General features: G+C 66.0%; 3 protein-coding genes across 3 annotated transcripts; 1 reads left to right on the forward strand and 2 right to left on the reverse strand.

The window, feature by feature from the left end:
- Nucleotides 1–1,667: 1,667 nt before the first annotated feature.
- Nucleotides 1,668–3,943, reverse strand: CDK2 (cyclin dependent kinase 2). The gene is made up of 7 exons (XM_065753911.1): nucleotides 3,695–3,943; nucleotides 3,544–3,621; nucleotides 3,045–3,165; nucleotides 2,795–2,965; nucleotides 2,620–2,721; nucleotides 1,868–2,071; nucleotides 1,668–1,780 (listed from the first exon to the last, which is right to left on the reverse strand). Exons 1-7 carry the CDS (start codon nucleotides 3,808–3,810, stop codon nucleotides 1,676–1,678), a joined length of 897 nt encoding a protein of 298 aa, XP_065609983.1. The 5' UTR covers nucleotides 3,811–3,943; the 3' UTR covers nucleotides 1,668–1,675.
- An 838-nt stretch (nucleotides 3,944–4,781) lies between these two features.
- On the forward strand, nucleotides 4,782–8,548 carry PMEL (premelanosome protein). Its single transcript, XM_065753885.1, has 11 exons — nucleotides 4,782–4,845; nucleotides 5,409–5,543; nucleotides 5,622–5,768; nucleotides 5,858–5,998; nucleotides 6,071–6,232; nucleotides 6,314–6,970; nucleotides 7,090–7,389; nucleotides 7,480–7,573; nucleotides 7,782–7,984; nucleotides 8,080–8,167; nucleotides 8,276–8,548. The coding sequence occupies exons 1-11, from the start codon at nucleotides 4,782–4,784 to the stop codon at nucleotides 8,433–8,435; spliced, it is 2,151 nt and encodes a 716-aa protein (XP_065609957.1). The 3' UTR covers nucleotides 8,436–8,548.
- Nucleotides 8,549–8,743: 195 nt separating this feature from the next.
- DGKA (diacylglycerol kinase alpha) lies at nucleotides 8,744–14,746 on the reverse strand. The gene is given in 24 exon segments (XM_065753884.1): nucleotides 8,744–8,928; nucleotides 9,029–9,089; nucleotides 9,165–9,285; nucleotides 9,370–9,559; nucleotides 9,634–9,724; nucleotides 9,805–9,869; nucleotides 9,959–10,119; nucleotides 10,213–10,302; nucleotides 10,380–10,465; nucleotides 10,559–10,633; nucleotides 10,753–10,826; nucleotides 10,928–11,017; nucleotides 11,109–11,207; nucleotides 11,337–11,456; nucleotides 11,704–11,792; nucleotides 12,370–12,487; nucleotides 12,566–12,685; nucleotides 12,777–12,851; nucleotides 12,947–12,996; nucleotides 13,073–13,246; nucleotides 13,249–13,345; nucleotides 13,419–13,495; nucleotides 13,685–13,762; nucleotides 14,545–14,746. Coding segments are annotated over 23 exon segments (2,292 nt in total). The 5' UTR covers nucleotides 13,755–13,762; nucleotides 14,545–14,746; the 3' UTR covers nucleotides 8,744–8,829.
- Nucleotides 14,747–14,760: the final 14 nt, after the last annotated feature.

A 14,760-nucleotide genomic window follows, 5' to 3' on the forward strand; every position in this document is an offset into this window, starting at 1 on the left:
GGCACCGAGGGAACAGAACCGAGCCCAGTACCCGCCCGGCACCGAGCTCTACCCGCGGGACTCCGGCACCCCACGGCTCTCACGGCTCTCCCCGGGCACTCGGCGCACCGCGACACAGGGGAACCGGTCCCCGCCCCAGGCCGGGCCCAAACCCAGGCCCGAGCCAGACCCCGTTGCTCCGGCCCCACTAGATGAGTTCAGCCCGGGTTAAAGGCCCGCACACCCAGGGCGCGGCTCAAGGCCCGGCCGCCCGCTCGGCCCCGGCTGCAGCCGCCCCGGCCCCGGTACCTGCGGCCCGGCCTCCCGCTGCGGCCCGAGCGCACAAACAGCGCCTCGGCCCAGCCCTCCTCTCGCGGGCGGGACTAAGCCGAGGCTCCGCCAATGGGCAGCGAGCGGCGGGGCGGAGGGCACGCCTCTTCCTGTCGGCAAGGCCAATGGGAGTGGCGGAGTGTGCGTCATCCTCCCCGCCCATGCTCGGTAGCCTATGGAAGGCGGCGATTGGACGGATGGGCAGTGCGGTGTCACCAATGGGAGTGCGGGAGTGGGGAGCCAATGGTCGGCACAAATGTCGCGAGGAGGCGGAGCCCGAGGTGAGCGACAGAGCGTTTGGCCAATGGAAAGCGTCAACTCTCAGGGGGCGTCACCAGCAACAAATAAGGTGACCGAAGGGGGCGGACCCCTGAAGCAGCAGTGACCAATCACAAGGCAGAGACGCCATAGCCCGGCCAACCCGCGGCTGGCGGCGTGATGAGTGACGCGGCGTAGGGCGGTGCCTCGCGGCCATTCACGGGCCGCGTTGCCCATGACTGACAGCCCGTAGCACCGCGGGGGGCGGGACGATGGCGCGGGGGCCGCCGGGAGCCGCGACCTCTGACCCCCAGCGGCTCTTCCCCACGTTAACGCCGCGGCCCTCGGCGGGGGCGGGACTTGGCCTGGCCAATAGCAGAGCTCCACAGCGCCAGGGGGCGGAGCCTACAGGGAACGAGGTCTCATACAGACTATATGGAGCACGTATGAATCCTATAGACTGTGGGGGCACGGATGGCAGCCACTAGAATGCAGGGTTATGTATGGAACATATAGGGACTATGGGACACGTATGGGCTCTACAGGGACCACATGACATATATGGGTGCTGTAAATAGATGGAGTACATATGGGCTCCATATAGGAGTCATAAGTCTTTCAAGGCATGTATGGGGCTCCATGGGGACCTTGGGCTGGGTATGGGCACAGTGGCCCTACAGATGCACAGGATGGTGCTGGGGGGCTGCGGTAACATAGGACAGATTGCCCCCCCTCCCCCCGGCTATGAAGGGGGTTCATGTCAGGTACCCATTCTCCCCCCACATCCCACAGGCGCTGCTGCACAGGAGCTGCACAAAGAGCTTTAAATGTCAACTACAAAATGACAAAAAAGTTACAAAAGTCAGCGAGGAAAAGCCCGCGGAGGGGAGGGAAAGAGGTGGACCCCCACTGCCACCCCAGGGACGGAGGAGAGGGAGACAGAGGGAGGGAGAAGGCTCTGCCCCCCCACCTCACCCCCAGCTGTAAGTGCTGAGAGCCCAGGCAAGTTGGGGCCCCTGTCCCGAGCAGTTCTGAGGTCAGGGGGACCTGGTGCTCCACTCGACGTTCGTGCTGTCCGCAGCTGACGTGTCCACCCCCACCTCAGTGCTCACAGGCGCAGGTGGGGGACAGCCCTGGTGACATCACGGAAGAAGGGGTGGCCCAGCGCTGCCTTGGCCGAGATGCGCTTGTTGGGATCGTAGTGCAGCATTTGCTGAAGGAGAGGGGGAGGAGAGGACGGTGAGGGGTGGGGGGGCTCCCACCGCATCCCCCCCGCTGTCCTCCCCAGCCCTGTGCTCACCGCCAGCAGCTTGCGGCCCTCTTCATCCAGCGGTGGCACCACCTTGCCCAGGTCCTGTCGGGCCCACTTGGGGAAGCTGGGCTTGTAGTCAGGCAGCGCGGTGACACCGGGCCAGGCGGCCTCGTCCGGTGTCCCCAGTGTGCGGAAGATGCGGAAGAGTTGGTCGATCTCTGAGTCCCCGGGGAAGAGTGCGCGTCGCGTCACCTGCACGTGGCGGCACCGGAATCAAACAAGCCCGACCCCACATGACCACCCCGTGATGCCAGGTCCAAGCTGGGGGCTCACATGATGCTCCCCCCACCCCCGCCTCCCCAGCACCCACAGAGCCCTTTTGTGCCTCCATGCCTGTGGCCAGCCCCGTGCACAGTGACGTCAAGGATGAGACAGCAGAACAGGAGCAAACCAGGGCACATTCTGCGTGTCCTCAGAGTGTGACCACAGTGCCCCTTGGTGTTTCCCAAGGCACGTCCTTGGTGACTTCAGAACATGACCACAGTGTCCTCTCGGTGTCCCCAGGGCATGCCCTTAGTTTCCCCAGGATATCCCCAATGTATCCCAAAGGTGTCAGCAGGGCAAGTCCTTAGTGTCCCCAAGGTGTCAGCACAGCATCTCCTTGGTATCCCCCAGGGCACATCCTTAATGTCCCCAGAGTGTAACCAAAGCGTCCCCTTGGTGTCCTCAGGGCATCCCCATGGTGGCCCCAGTTATCCAAGCCATCCCACAGCTCCCTCCATCCCCTTCCCCGTGCTCACCATCTCGGCAAAGATGCACCCCAGGCTCCAGATGTCCACGGCAGTTGAGTAGTACTTGCATCCCAGCAGGATCTCAGGTGCACGGTACCACAGCGTCACCACCTGTGGGGTGGGGGGCAGATGTTGGGCACAGGGCCACCCCCGCAGCCCTCAGCCCACCCATCCCCATGCCCACCTCATGGGTGTAGGTACGCACGGGCACCCCGAAGGCGCGGGCCAGCCCAAAGTCAGCCAGCTTGATGGCACCGTCAGCGTTGATGAGCAGGTTCTGGGGCTTGAGATCACGGTGCAGCACACGGTGTGCGTGGCAGAAGGCCAGGCCCTGCAGCAGCTGGAACAGGTAGCTCTGCAGGGATAGGGGGATGGGGGGAGGGGGGGAGTCAGTGCTGCCCCGTGCCCCCTCCGCCACCCCCACCCTGACCCACCTTGATGAGGGGCAGCGCGATGCCACCCAGGGATGACGCGTCCATGAACTTCTTTAGGTCCTGGTGCAGGAACTCAAAGACCAGGTAGAGCTTGTTCTCCGTGTGGATCACGTCCAGCAGCCTGGAAGAGGGTGGCCTGGGTGCTAACATGACCCACGCCCGACTCCCCCGAGTATCCAGACCCCCTGCAGCCACCAGGTCCCCCTGCAATCTCCAGAACCTCTGCAGCCCCCAGGCCCCTCTACAGCCCTCAGACTCCCCCAGAGCCTCTGGACCCTACACAGATCCTGGACATCCCCACAGCCCTCAAATAACCCCACAGCCCCCGGATCCTCTGCAGCTCTCAACCCGCCCCCTCCCCCCCACAACTCCCACACCTTCTGCGGTCCCAGGACCCCGCTGAAGCCAAACCTCCCAACACAGCAGACTGCCAGCAGAGTGTCCCCCTAGACGCTCTGTCCCCCGCTTCCTGCCCCCCTCTCCGGTGCCCCCTCCTCACTTGACGATGTTGGGGTGGTTGAGTTCCTTCAGCAGCGAGATCTCACGGATGGCCGTGCTGGGGACGCCCTCGGTCTCCCTGGGGGAGGAACGAGTTTGAGCCCTTCCCGGTGTCCCCCCCCAATGCCCCCCAGAGCCCCCCGCCCGCTCACGTGTCCAGCCGGATCTTCTTCAGCGCCACCACCTCGCCCGTGACCTTGTTCCGGGCCTTGTACACGACGCCGTAAGTGCCCTCCCCGATCTTCTCCACCTTCTGGAAGTTCTCCATGGGGTGGGGGGGCGGCCCCAGGCGGGGGGCGCGGCCCGGGGGTGTGGTGTCCCGGGGTCCCGGGCCGGGCACGGAGCGATCGCGGCCGCCGCTTTCCCCCGGCGCGCCACAATCCCGGGGCCCCGCCCGCGCCGCTTCCCGCCGGCGGCTGGCCACGCCCCCCGTGCCTTCCCATTCGCTGAGCCCGCAGCCAGGAGGGGGGCGGCGCGGGAGATCTCTTAAAGCGACAGGCTCGGTCCACGCGTGGAGTGCTCGCGGCTGTTGCGGGCGTTTCTCCGCGTCTCTTCTTTCCCCGGGACACTGACACGAGGGCAGCCGCCGTGCCTGCAGTACAGGCCCTGAGCGCGGGTTGTTACTGAACTGTCCCCAGAGCCGTGGACACAGTGCTACCCACAGCTTTCCCAGGCAAACGGTCCCATGGACGCCCTCCCCACGGGCATACTGTCACACACGCAGTCCCACGCACAGGGTTCCCATGCACACGAGCGCAGTGCTTTATGGGCCTGTGCATGCATGCTGCCAGCCACAGCCACCAATGATGCCGTGGGCTGGGGCCAGCTGGGGGCCTGCAGTGACCCCAGTGCAGCTGAGGGTCCCTGGGTGGGTGCAGTATGGGGGTCTCCACGTGTTTGTGTCCCACCTCATGAGTGGTTCAAGGGTCACAACTGTGTCCCAGCTCCGTGGGGCACCAACACATGGACAGGCACCACTGTGCTTTGAGCGTGGGGCAGTGGCTGCGCTGAGCCCCTCGTGGGGGTCTCACACACCCTGAACCCTCCGGCTCTGAGCCGAGCTAGGGGAGCGTGTGACCATACCCATGTGTGCGTACACATGCACACACGTGCACGCACGTGCCCACCCGCAGGCCCTCCCCGGGGCCGTCCGTGGGGTGGGATTATGCAAAGAGGGTCCCTTCTTATCCCCCCCGCAGCCGCTGCCTTTGCCTCTCCCGGAGTCCGAGTGCAGGGAGCATGTGGTTGCACGGGGCCATTGTGCTGCTGGCGGCACTGCTGGCCCTCGTCACGGCACAGCAACGTAAGTGGGGCTATGGGGAAGGGGGGGAGGTCTTCAGGCATCTGGGGTGCACGAGGAGTGGTCCTGGCTGTGAGGTGCCCGTGGGCTCCGTGAGGCAGCGATGGATTCCCAGTGGGACCCCAAACGGGGACAGGTTGGGGTGGGGTGGTGGCACTGAGCCTCCTGGAGCAGGATCAATCCCAGGGTGGGCTCTGCAGTGGGTGTGGACCCCCCCCAACAGCACCGAGCTCAACCTGTCCCATGGTGTGGGGAGCCCTCAGTACGAGGAGGGAGCAACGTCCCCATTGCTTCGTGCCCACGGGCACCCCACAGGGTGGGCAATGCTGTGGGGACTACACGGGGACCGTGTGCTGCAGGCTGTGGGGCTGAGCGGGGACGCGGGGGGAGCACTCACCCCATCCAGCCCCGCGGCGTGGCTCAGCTGAGCATCACATGAAAGAGCTTTGAGCAGCGCCATGTGATGGGCTTTGCCCCACGCTGCAGCCTGAGCCCATCACGTGGCCCTGGGGCTGCTCAGGGGGTCCCAGTGCTGTGCCATCGTGTCCCTGTCCCTTTTCCTGCAGGAGCCGGTGGCCGGAGCCGCAGTGGCGGTCAGGGCCCGGTGTGGGGTGGCCGCCTGGCACCGTTCCGGAGCTGGGATGCAACACGGTACCGCCCTTGGCAGGAGGGGACAGTGCAGCAGAGAGACTGCTGGCGAGGTGAGCACTGGGACGTACAGACACGGGGACAGATGGCTGTGGGACTGCTCCCTGAGCCGCTGTCCCTGTGCCTGGCAGGCGGCGACGTCACCTTCGACATCAGCAACGATGCTCCCACCATGGCGGGTGCCAAGGCCACCTTCTCCATCGTGCTGCGCTTCCCCAGCACCCAGACGGTGCTGCCCGATGGCCGTGTGGTGTGGAGCCAGAACTGCACCGTCAACGGTGGGCACAGCTGGATCCACAGCTGGATCCACAGCTGGATCCACAGCTGGATCCACACTGGAGCCTTGCTGACCCCATGTTCCCCACAGGCACCCGTGTAGCACGAGGGGACCCCGTGTTCCCGGAGCAGCTGGCCGAGGGCTCGGATGGTGTATTCCCCGACGGGCAGCCCTTTCCCCGCAGCGCGTGGGGCAAACGTGGGAGATTTGTCTACGTCTGGTGGACGTGGGGTGAGGACGGCTCTGCGCCGCGTTCCCAGCACTGCTGGGATGTCCCCATGTCTGACTGCGGCGTCCCCCCAGGGCGATACTGGCAGGTGGTGGATGGAGCGACGTCGCAGCTGACGGTGGGGACAGACGGGGTGGCCCTGGGCTCCTACACCATGGAGGTGGTGGTTTACCACTACCGTGGCCGCCAGAAGTTCATCCCCATCGGCCACGCCAGCACGCAGTTCAGCATCACCGGTAGGCAGCAGCGGGGGGGAGGGGAGGGATGGGCTGGCGGCAGGCACGGTGTCCCCAGGCTGATGTCCCCCTGTCCTCCAGACCAGGTGCCCGTAGCGGTGGATGTGACACAGCTGGAGGCGGCAGCGGGGGACGATGGGCGCTTTGTGCGCAACCGCCCCGTGGCCTTCAGCGTGCGGCTGCACGACCCCAGCCACTACCTGCGTGACGCCGACATCTCCTACTCGTGGGACTTTGGGGATCAAAGCGGCACGCTCATCTCCCGCAGCCCCACTGTCACCCACACCTACCTGCAGGACGGCTCCTTCGCCGCCCGCCTGGTGCTGCAGGCAGCCATCCCGCTCAGCTCCTGCGGCACTTCTGCACCCCCCGTTGTTGACCCCACCACAGGGCCGGTGCCCTCCTTGGGACCCACGGCCACGCAGCCTGCAGGGCCCACGGGATCCGGCACTGCTGCTGCACCCAGCACCCCCACGGGACCTGGAACCACTGCAGCACCCGGCACTGCTGTGGCACCCGGAGCCTCCGGGGCACCAGCAGAACCCACGGGGGTCTCAGAGGTTGTGCCCTCAGATGGCACTGCCACTGAGCCCGACCCGGTGCTCAGCACTGCAGTGGCCGGTGCAGCAGCTGGTACAGACCCCCCTGCAGACCCCCTGCTCCTCGCCTCGGTGTCCCCAAGTGGGGACGCTCTGGGCACCGTGGCTCCCACAGCAGCGGAGGGAAGTGTGGCAGCAGGTGGGTGCTGTCCCTGTGGGGCAGAGTGGGATGGGATGTGGCCTGGGGGGTCCCACGAGGGAATGGTTGGACCCCTCTCTGCCCGTCCCCAGCTGCTTCTCTGCCTGGGGCTGCTGCAGGTGTGGGGACAGCAGAAGATGTGGCCGCAGCCACTCCTGGAGCCACAGCTGTGGGCACAGCTGCAGATGGAGCCACGGATGTGGACACAGTTGGACCTACAGCTGCAGCTACAGCCGAATCCATAGCAGATCCCACAGCTGGAGCCACAGCTGGAGCCACAGCTGTATCCTCTGGCAGTGGCACAGCTGAAACCACAGCGGAGCCACTGCTGCTGGTGAAGCGCCAGGCACCCGAGGCTGAGCCCACCGGCTGCGTCCTGTACCGCTATGGCACCTTCTCCACAGAGCTCAACATCGTCCGTGAGCACCGGGCTGAGGGTCCAGGGAGGGGGTCCGGGGTGGGGGGAGGGGGGGGGTCCTGCCTTGCTCTGACACCACATCCCTTCACAGAGGGCATCGAGAGCGTGGCCATCGTGCAGGTGGTGCCCGCAGCGCCTGACGGCAGCGGGAACAGCGTGGAGCTGACGGTGACGTGCGAGGGGAGGTGAGGATCACTGGGGGACAGTGTCCGGAGCTGAGATCTGTGGGGGACACAGTGGGGCTGGGAACAGCTGGGAGAGCACGGGGCTGGAGCTGGGCAGAACATGGGAACTGCGGCACAATGCTGCACTGGGGGTTGGGATGGGGACTACAGGGACCACCGGGGGGGGGGAGGGGCTGGGAGTACACTGACCCCTTCCCCCCACATGCAGCCTGCCCGAGGAGGTGTGCACCGTGGTGGCGGATGCTGAGTGCCGCACAGCACAGATGCAGACGTGCTCGGCGGTGGCACCGGCGCCGGGCTGCCAGCTGGTGCTGCGCCAGGACTTCAACCAGTCCGGCCTCTACTGCCTCAACGTCTCGCTGGCCAACGGCAATGGCTTGGCTGTGGCCAGCACCCACGTGGCCATCGGAGGTGGGAGAGGGACGGGGTAAGGGGAGGATGGGGAGGGGGAGGTGCAAGGGTGCTGAGCTGCCTCTGCCTTCTCCCCCCACCCCGAATCCCCCCAGGAGCATCTCCAGCTGCCAGCGGCACCACGCTCACCGTGGGGCTGCTGCTCATCGCTGCCGCGCTGGGCACGGCTGCCTACACCTACCGGTGAGAGGGTGGGGGTCACCGGGACATGGGAGGGGGGGAAGGGGACACAGGGAGAGCACAGCACTCATTTTCAACACCCCCCACCCCCTCCCCCTGCTCTGCCCTCAGCCGTGTGAAGTACAGCCCGCTGCTTCCCGCGGCCCCCCCTGCCCCTCGGTCCCACAGCTGGCTGCCCCCCAGTGCTGCCCTACGGCTGCTGCTGCGCCAGGCCTTCGGGGGGGCCCCCAGCGGTGAAAGCAGCCCCCTGCTGCGTGCCAACGCCGTCTAGGGGAGTAGGTCTGCATCCCACCCCCCTGGTACCGTGCCCCCCACCTGGCCCGAGCCCCCAGGAACCAGGGGGATGCGTGCATCGGCTGCTAATAAAGACTCAGCTCAGCTGTGCTCTGTCTGTTTGCATGGGGAGGGAGCGGGGGGGCCCAGCCGCCAGCTTTATTACTGCAAGAGGCACTTGAAACGCGGGGGTTGGGTGTAATAAATAGGGCACGGAGAAGGGGGGGCCCAGCGGGGTGGGGACTCCAGCCCCTCCTCCCACTGCCCCTGTGGTGGGGGCCACCCAGCCGCCCCCACCCTGCAGCACCCCTGGGTGCACAGGGGAGGATGAGAAGGACAGGAGAGCCCTGCTCAGAGCATGGGGGGAGTGGGGGGGTGGGGTCCAGTCCACCTCAGCCCTCCACAGAACCCTTCTTGAGGCCGAAGAAGCTGGAGGAGCGAGGTGGGGGGGCCATCAGCATGGGTGCCTGATTCTTGTGGGTGATCTTGATCTGGAAGAGAGGAGTGAGGCAATGCTGGGAGAGTACAGCACCACAGGGGGATCCAAGAGAGATAACAACCCCCACCCCAGCATGACATAGGAGCACGTACAGTGCAGGGTGGCTGCATCCAGGGCTCTCCATCAATCTGCATGGGGAGGGCTTTCAGCGTCCTGCAACAACAGCCCCACTGCCAGTTTGCCCCAAGCTCTTGTTGGGGGGCACAGTCCCCCCAACCCAAGGCTCACCGCAGGGTGATCTCGGAGCACTTGGCCAGCCGTGTGCCCGCACTCTTCAGCCCAGTGTAGATCTGCCCCATCTCCAGCACTCCCTCCAGCCCCACCACCTCCAACCGCTGGTCACTCAGGTCTAAAGGAGGAGGGTTGGGGGCAGTCAGGATGGTGCCCGCCCCAAGGAGGGGGTTGCTTCCCCCCCAACCCAAACCCCACACACCCTGCACGCAGGTCTTGAGCGTTTCGGCGTCGGTGATGGCTGGGGGCTGCGTGGCACTGGGAGCCCTTCTTGTCTCCCCCAACGGGCGCTTGGTTTCACCCCAAAGGTTGGAGCCTCCATGCATGCTGGGGATGTTGAGCACAGCCACCCCCGCCAGTGCCCCCCGCAGCTCCAGGGGGGTCCCGCAGCACTGGGGAAGGGGGGCACAGTCAGAGCAAGGCACTGTGTGGGGTGGGGGCACAGGGATGCAGGGACGGGGCGGACCTCGATGCTCAGGCATTCCTTGAGCTTCTTGCAGGTGGCAAAGAGTGTCTCAGAAGTGGCGAACTCCAGGTACCAGAGCTTGTTCTTCATCCTGGGGTGGGGGGTGGGGGGTGGGCACATAAGGACATGCGGGGGGGGATCAGGGGAATGCAGCCTGGGGACAGCACCCACCTGCTGTTGAATTTCTCAGGGTACTTCTCCCGCATGACATGGAAGCGATGCGCGATGGAGGCATCCTGGGGGGTGGGGGGAGAGTGCACAGAGTAGGGGGGTGAGGCCTGGCCATGCTGTGCCCCTCCCCCCAGCAGCCCTCAGCCCCACACACCACCCCGATGGAGAAGTAATTGTTGACAATCTCGTAGGGCACAGGGTCGCCCTCCTCGGCGGGGCAGGTGGGCAGCACCTGCAGGTGCCAGCGGTCCATCTGCACCACGCTGCTGCCCTCGATGTCCTTCAGGATCTTCACCAGGTTCTCCCCATCGTAGCCTGCGGACGGTGGGAGGTGGGACACGTGGGACCAGGGGGGAAGCTGTGTGGGGGGGGGGGGATGTTGGGCAGCCCACCTCACACCCCGCTCACCTCCTCCCCAGCGCAGGCACCGCGCCAGGTCGTTGCCGGTACCCAAAGGCAGCACGGCCACGGGTGGTCGTCGGGGCAGGTTGGCTTTATCTGAAGGGAGAAGTGCAGTCAGAGGGGGGATAGATTTATCCAGCACATCCTTGGGGAGGGGGGAAGTGCAGACCCACCAATGGCATCTAGGATCCATCCCACTGTGCCATCCCCACCACATACCAGGATGCGGAAATCTGGCACGTCCCGGAAGAAATTCAGCCTGGGGAGGGGAAGGGAAAGGAGGGAGGGGGAGTTCAGGGCTGGTTGTCCCCCTGCCAGCACTTAGCACATGCTCCCCATGGCTCCCCCTTACCCTGGGTTGGGTCCTCCTTGCTGCAGGTTGTAGACCTGCCGGGGGTTCAGCAGGTACTGAAACTTCCGGAGCACTCTGAAGGAGAGAGGAGCTCAGCTGAGGGGGGAAAGGATTCAACCCCACCCACACCTCCCCCTGAATTTGTGTGTGGAGGAAGGCCCCAGGGTGGGCCCAGTACGTGCTCAGCCCCTCACCTCTTCCCCTGCTTCCCTCCACTCTTGGGGTTGACAAAGACAAGGAGTGGGTGGGTGTCAGGCACGGGGCTGACCTGTGGGTTGGGGAGGGTGAGCACCAGGCATGACCCCATGGGGGGACACAGACACAACTGGGGGGACATGGATCCCAGGGGAATGCATCTCAGTGCCTCACCCGCAGCGCCTGTCCCTCGGGAGTGGTGAAGACCTGGGGTCCCTCCTCGCCCGCTGTCCCACTCTCATCCTTTTGGCTGTTCTGCCGCTCCTGCACCCCCAGCAGGGAAATGACACCCACATCCCCAAACAGGGACATCCCTCAGCCCCCTAAATCCCCCCTTCCCTTCCCCCAGGCTCACCAGCACCACAGGATAGATGGCGGAGGGGGGCAGGATGTGGTCCCTCAGCAGCCCGCAGTCACAAGTAGAGGACACAGCATGCAGGCATTCCTCATGGATCTGGGGAGGGGGGGGCAGAAAAAACATCCAGGCATCCCATCCTTTGGGGCCAGATGGAGGAGACAGGGACTCCCCCCTGTGACACCAAACAGCACCATGGGGGCCCATGTCCCTTTTGCCTGTCCCCACCTTGAGGTGACACCAGACACAGTGGAGCCCCGTCAGGCTCTGGAAGCTCTTGATTTTCTTCTGGCACTTGCCACACTTGCTGGCTTCGCAGCCGCCCTTCACCCAGACGTGGGCTTGGACCTGAGTGGGCATTCACGGCGGGAGGCGGTGGGACGGACAGGAAGGAGGAGCGGGTGGGCAGACAGCTGCACAGCTTGACAAAAGAGATGGACGGGCGGGCGGACAAACGAGCAGATGGACGGGCAAAGGGATGAGTGGACGGACGGAGCCACGGACAAGCGGACGGGCAAAGGGAGCGAAGGATGGGCAGGCAGGTGAGCGGGCAGACGGACGGACAGATGGACGGACAGACAGCCGCGGCACTCACGCCGGCCTCCTTGCGGGACTTGGCGTAGGTGCTGATGCAGCTGGGGGGGGCCTTGCGGGCGCAGCGCTCGTGGACGGTGAACTTACAGACTGGGGGGGGCGGGCGTGGCCGTGAAGGGCGTGGCTTTGGTGCCTGTCCCCGCCTACAAGCCGCCTCCCAACCAATCAGAGCACGAACTCCCTCCGCGGCAGGCACCAATGGCAGCCCGCAGTTCTTATGTGGGTGGGGTCTCTGGACAAGCCACGCCTACTTCTGCGCTGGGTGTCTCCCAGCTGGAAGGGGCGGGGCACCCCCCCCCCCCCAAACCGCATCCCCATGCCACCCCCTGTGCCCCTCCCCACTCGGATCGTGTTCTCATCCAATCGTCGCCCAGAAGGGAGGGACACCATCCCATTCTTGTCCCTGTTCCCACCCTGTCTTCACTGCATGGCTGTCCCAGTCACCATCTCGTTGTCCCCGCCCTGTCCTCACCCCTGTGCCCATCCCCGTCCCCCTTCCAGACCCACAACCATCTCCGCCCCATCACTGCCCTCCCCACCATCCCATCCCTGTCCCCACTGCATCCTCATCCCATGCTGTCGCCCTCCTATCCCCACCCCACCGCAGTCACAGCCATCCCTGCTCCCTCCACGGTCCCATCCATGTCCCGGTCCCCTCCCCACTCACAGGTGCAGCACAGCCCCTGTTTGCGCAGCCCGACCAGCAGCATCTCACACACGTTGCAGTACGCGGGGCGGTTGAAATGCTTCAGGCGCCACATGTGCTGCCCATCGTCCTTCATGTGCTAAGGGGGCAGCCGGGGGGAGAAGGGTCAGGACAGCCCCGGGGGGGTCCCAGTATACGGTGCACCCCCCGCACTCACCACCTCCAGGCCCAGCAGCACCAGCAGTGGGATGTTGGTTACACCACCACGCAGCCACTCCGCCAGCGACACCGTGCCACTGCCGTCATAGTCGATCTCCCGCATCATCTCCTGCAGGATCTAGGGGGACGTGGGTCTTAGGGTGGGGGGGGTAGATTGGTGGGGGGGGGGGGGGGGGGGTGGAAGAAAGGGAAGGTGAAGGGCTGCTCACTGGCTTCAGCTCTGTGACATCCCAGTCCAGGTACTGGGCCACTCGCATCATCTGGGTGATGATCCGCTCCACCTCCTGCAGCATGGTGGTGGCAAGAGTGAGGGTGGGGGTGATGATGGGGACCTCAGATGCACCCCAACCCCCCCCCCACCCCAGCCCTGTCCCCTCACCGAGCTGTCCAGGAGCCCATTCCCATCCTTGTCGTACAGCTTAAAGGTGACTGCAGGTGGGGGCACAGCAGAGTCAGACAGATGTGCCCCCCCCAGCCCACCCCGTGCCACAGGACCCCATCTCACACTCCAGCTTGTCCTCGGGGCGCCCACCCTCCAGCAGCGAGAAGTAGCAGGAGACATCATTAACACAGACGAGGTCAGTGCCTGTGGGATGGATAAGGCTGAGCCCACGCTTCCCCCCAGGTGTCCCAGCACAACCTCCCAAGGTCCTCACCGGCACCCCGGCTGCCCTGTGCTCTGGAAGGACCTGAAGAGGTGATGGCACAGCGTGTCCGGGACATCAGCTGCCTCCAGGTAACTCCTCAGGAACAACTTGAAGCCCTCAAAGTCCACACACTGGGGAGGCAAAGGGGGGCTGCAGGTGGTGGGGGGGGGCAGCAGATAGACCCTGGGGCGGGGGGGGACTCACCTCTCCCTGCAGGTGCTGGGACAGTGTCCCGTCGCCGCAGAACTCCTGCAGCACGTCCTGCACCTTCCTGCTGCTGTCTGCGGGCACAGGCATGTGCAAGGAAGCTCCAGGGCATGCACACACAGGCAAGGGGTGTGCACACGCACGCGTGCGTGCCCCCCCCCCCCCCCCCCGCCAAACACACGCAAAGCCACACATAAAGTGCAGCCACTCCCGTGCACACCCACGAACGCGCTGCATCCCTTCCCCTCCCCCTCCCCACTCACAGTCCAGGTATTTCTGCAGCTGGGCGAACTCCTCGGGGCTGAGCGTGCCCCACTCGGCGCTCTCCTCCATAGCGCTGCCTGCGGGCAGAGGGCGGCGGTGCGCTCACGTCGGGGTTCCCCCCGCGTCCTCCCCGTTTGCTCCAGAACAGCCCCACGGAAAGGGGCAGCCCCAGCGCGGGGACGGCCGAGCCCCACTCGGGGAACAGCCCCTCCCCACCCCCATGGGGTACGAGACGCGTGGGCCGGGCGGGCAGCAGCTCACTCGCACACAAACAGGTCGGTGCCCGCCCGGGGCTGCTCGCATCCTGCTGCCACGCATCCGGCTGCCACGCATCCGGCTGCCACCCACGCAACCCGCGGGGATGCGGTTCCCTCCCGGCCCCACGATGCGGCAGTGCTGTCCCCGAGGGCGAAGGCTGAGCTTTGCTCCCTTGCGTGGCACCGGGCGGCGGATGCTGAGAGCAGCACGGGGAGGGGGCACGGAGCCGCCCTGGTGCCACGCACGGCCCACCGGGACCCCAGATGTGACCCAAAGGGAGTGAGGAGTAGGATTGCGCGTCCCTCCTGGCACCACCCAGAGCACCCGTGGGTAGTCCCATCACCATCCCTGTCCCCTTCCCCCCCCGCACCGCGGCTGCGTCATGAACCCGAGCTGGGGGAACCGAACCGAGGCACGCTGTCGGCCCCCCCGGGAGCCCCGAGACCGAGCACAGCCCCCAGGACCCCCCCGGCGCGGCGGCCGGTTCCCTTATTTAGTAACAGGCAGGGAGCGGGACCCGTGGGGGGTTGGGAGGGGGGCAGCACCCACGCGCAGCCCCTCTCCTCCCACGGCAGTCCCAGGAACCCCGGGCTGTGCTCACCCCCTCGGGGACCCCGGATAAAGGGGCACCGGGGCCGTTTCCCGCCGGTGCCGGTGTTCGCGCAGCCCGGGGTGGCTCCGGGACACGCAGGTGGGAGCAGTGGAGCTCAGAGCCGGGGCGGGCGGGGCCGGGCCCTTCGCTTTCCCCGTTTTCCTCCTCCCGCCGCGCCCCGGGAGCGAAGCGGCGGGGTCGGGACGGGATGGGAGCGGAGCCTGG

The sequence above is a fragment of the Cyrtonyx montezumae genome, unplaced genomic scaffold (genome assembly GCF_038088225.1).
Source record: "Cyrtonyx montezumae isolate F1298 unplaced genomic scaffold, pur_monq_1.0 scaffold_85, whole genome shotgun sequence".
NCBI lineage: Eukaryota > Metazoa > Chordata > Aves > Galliformes > Odontophoridae > Cyrtonyx > Cyrtonyx montezumae.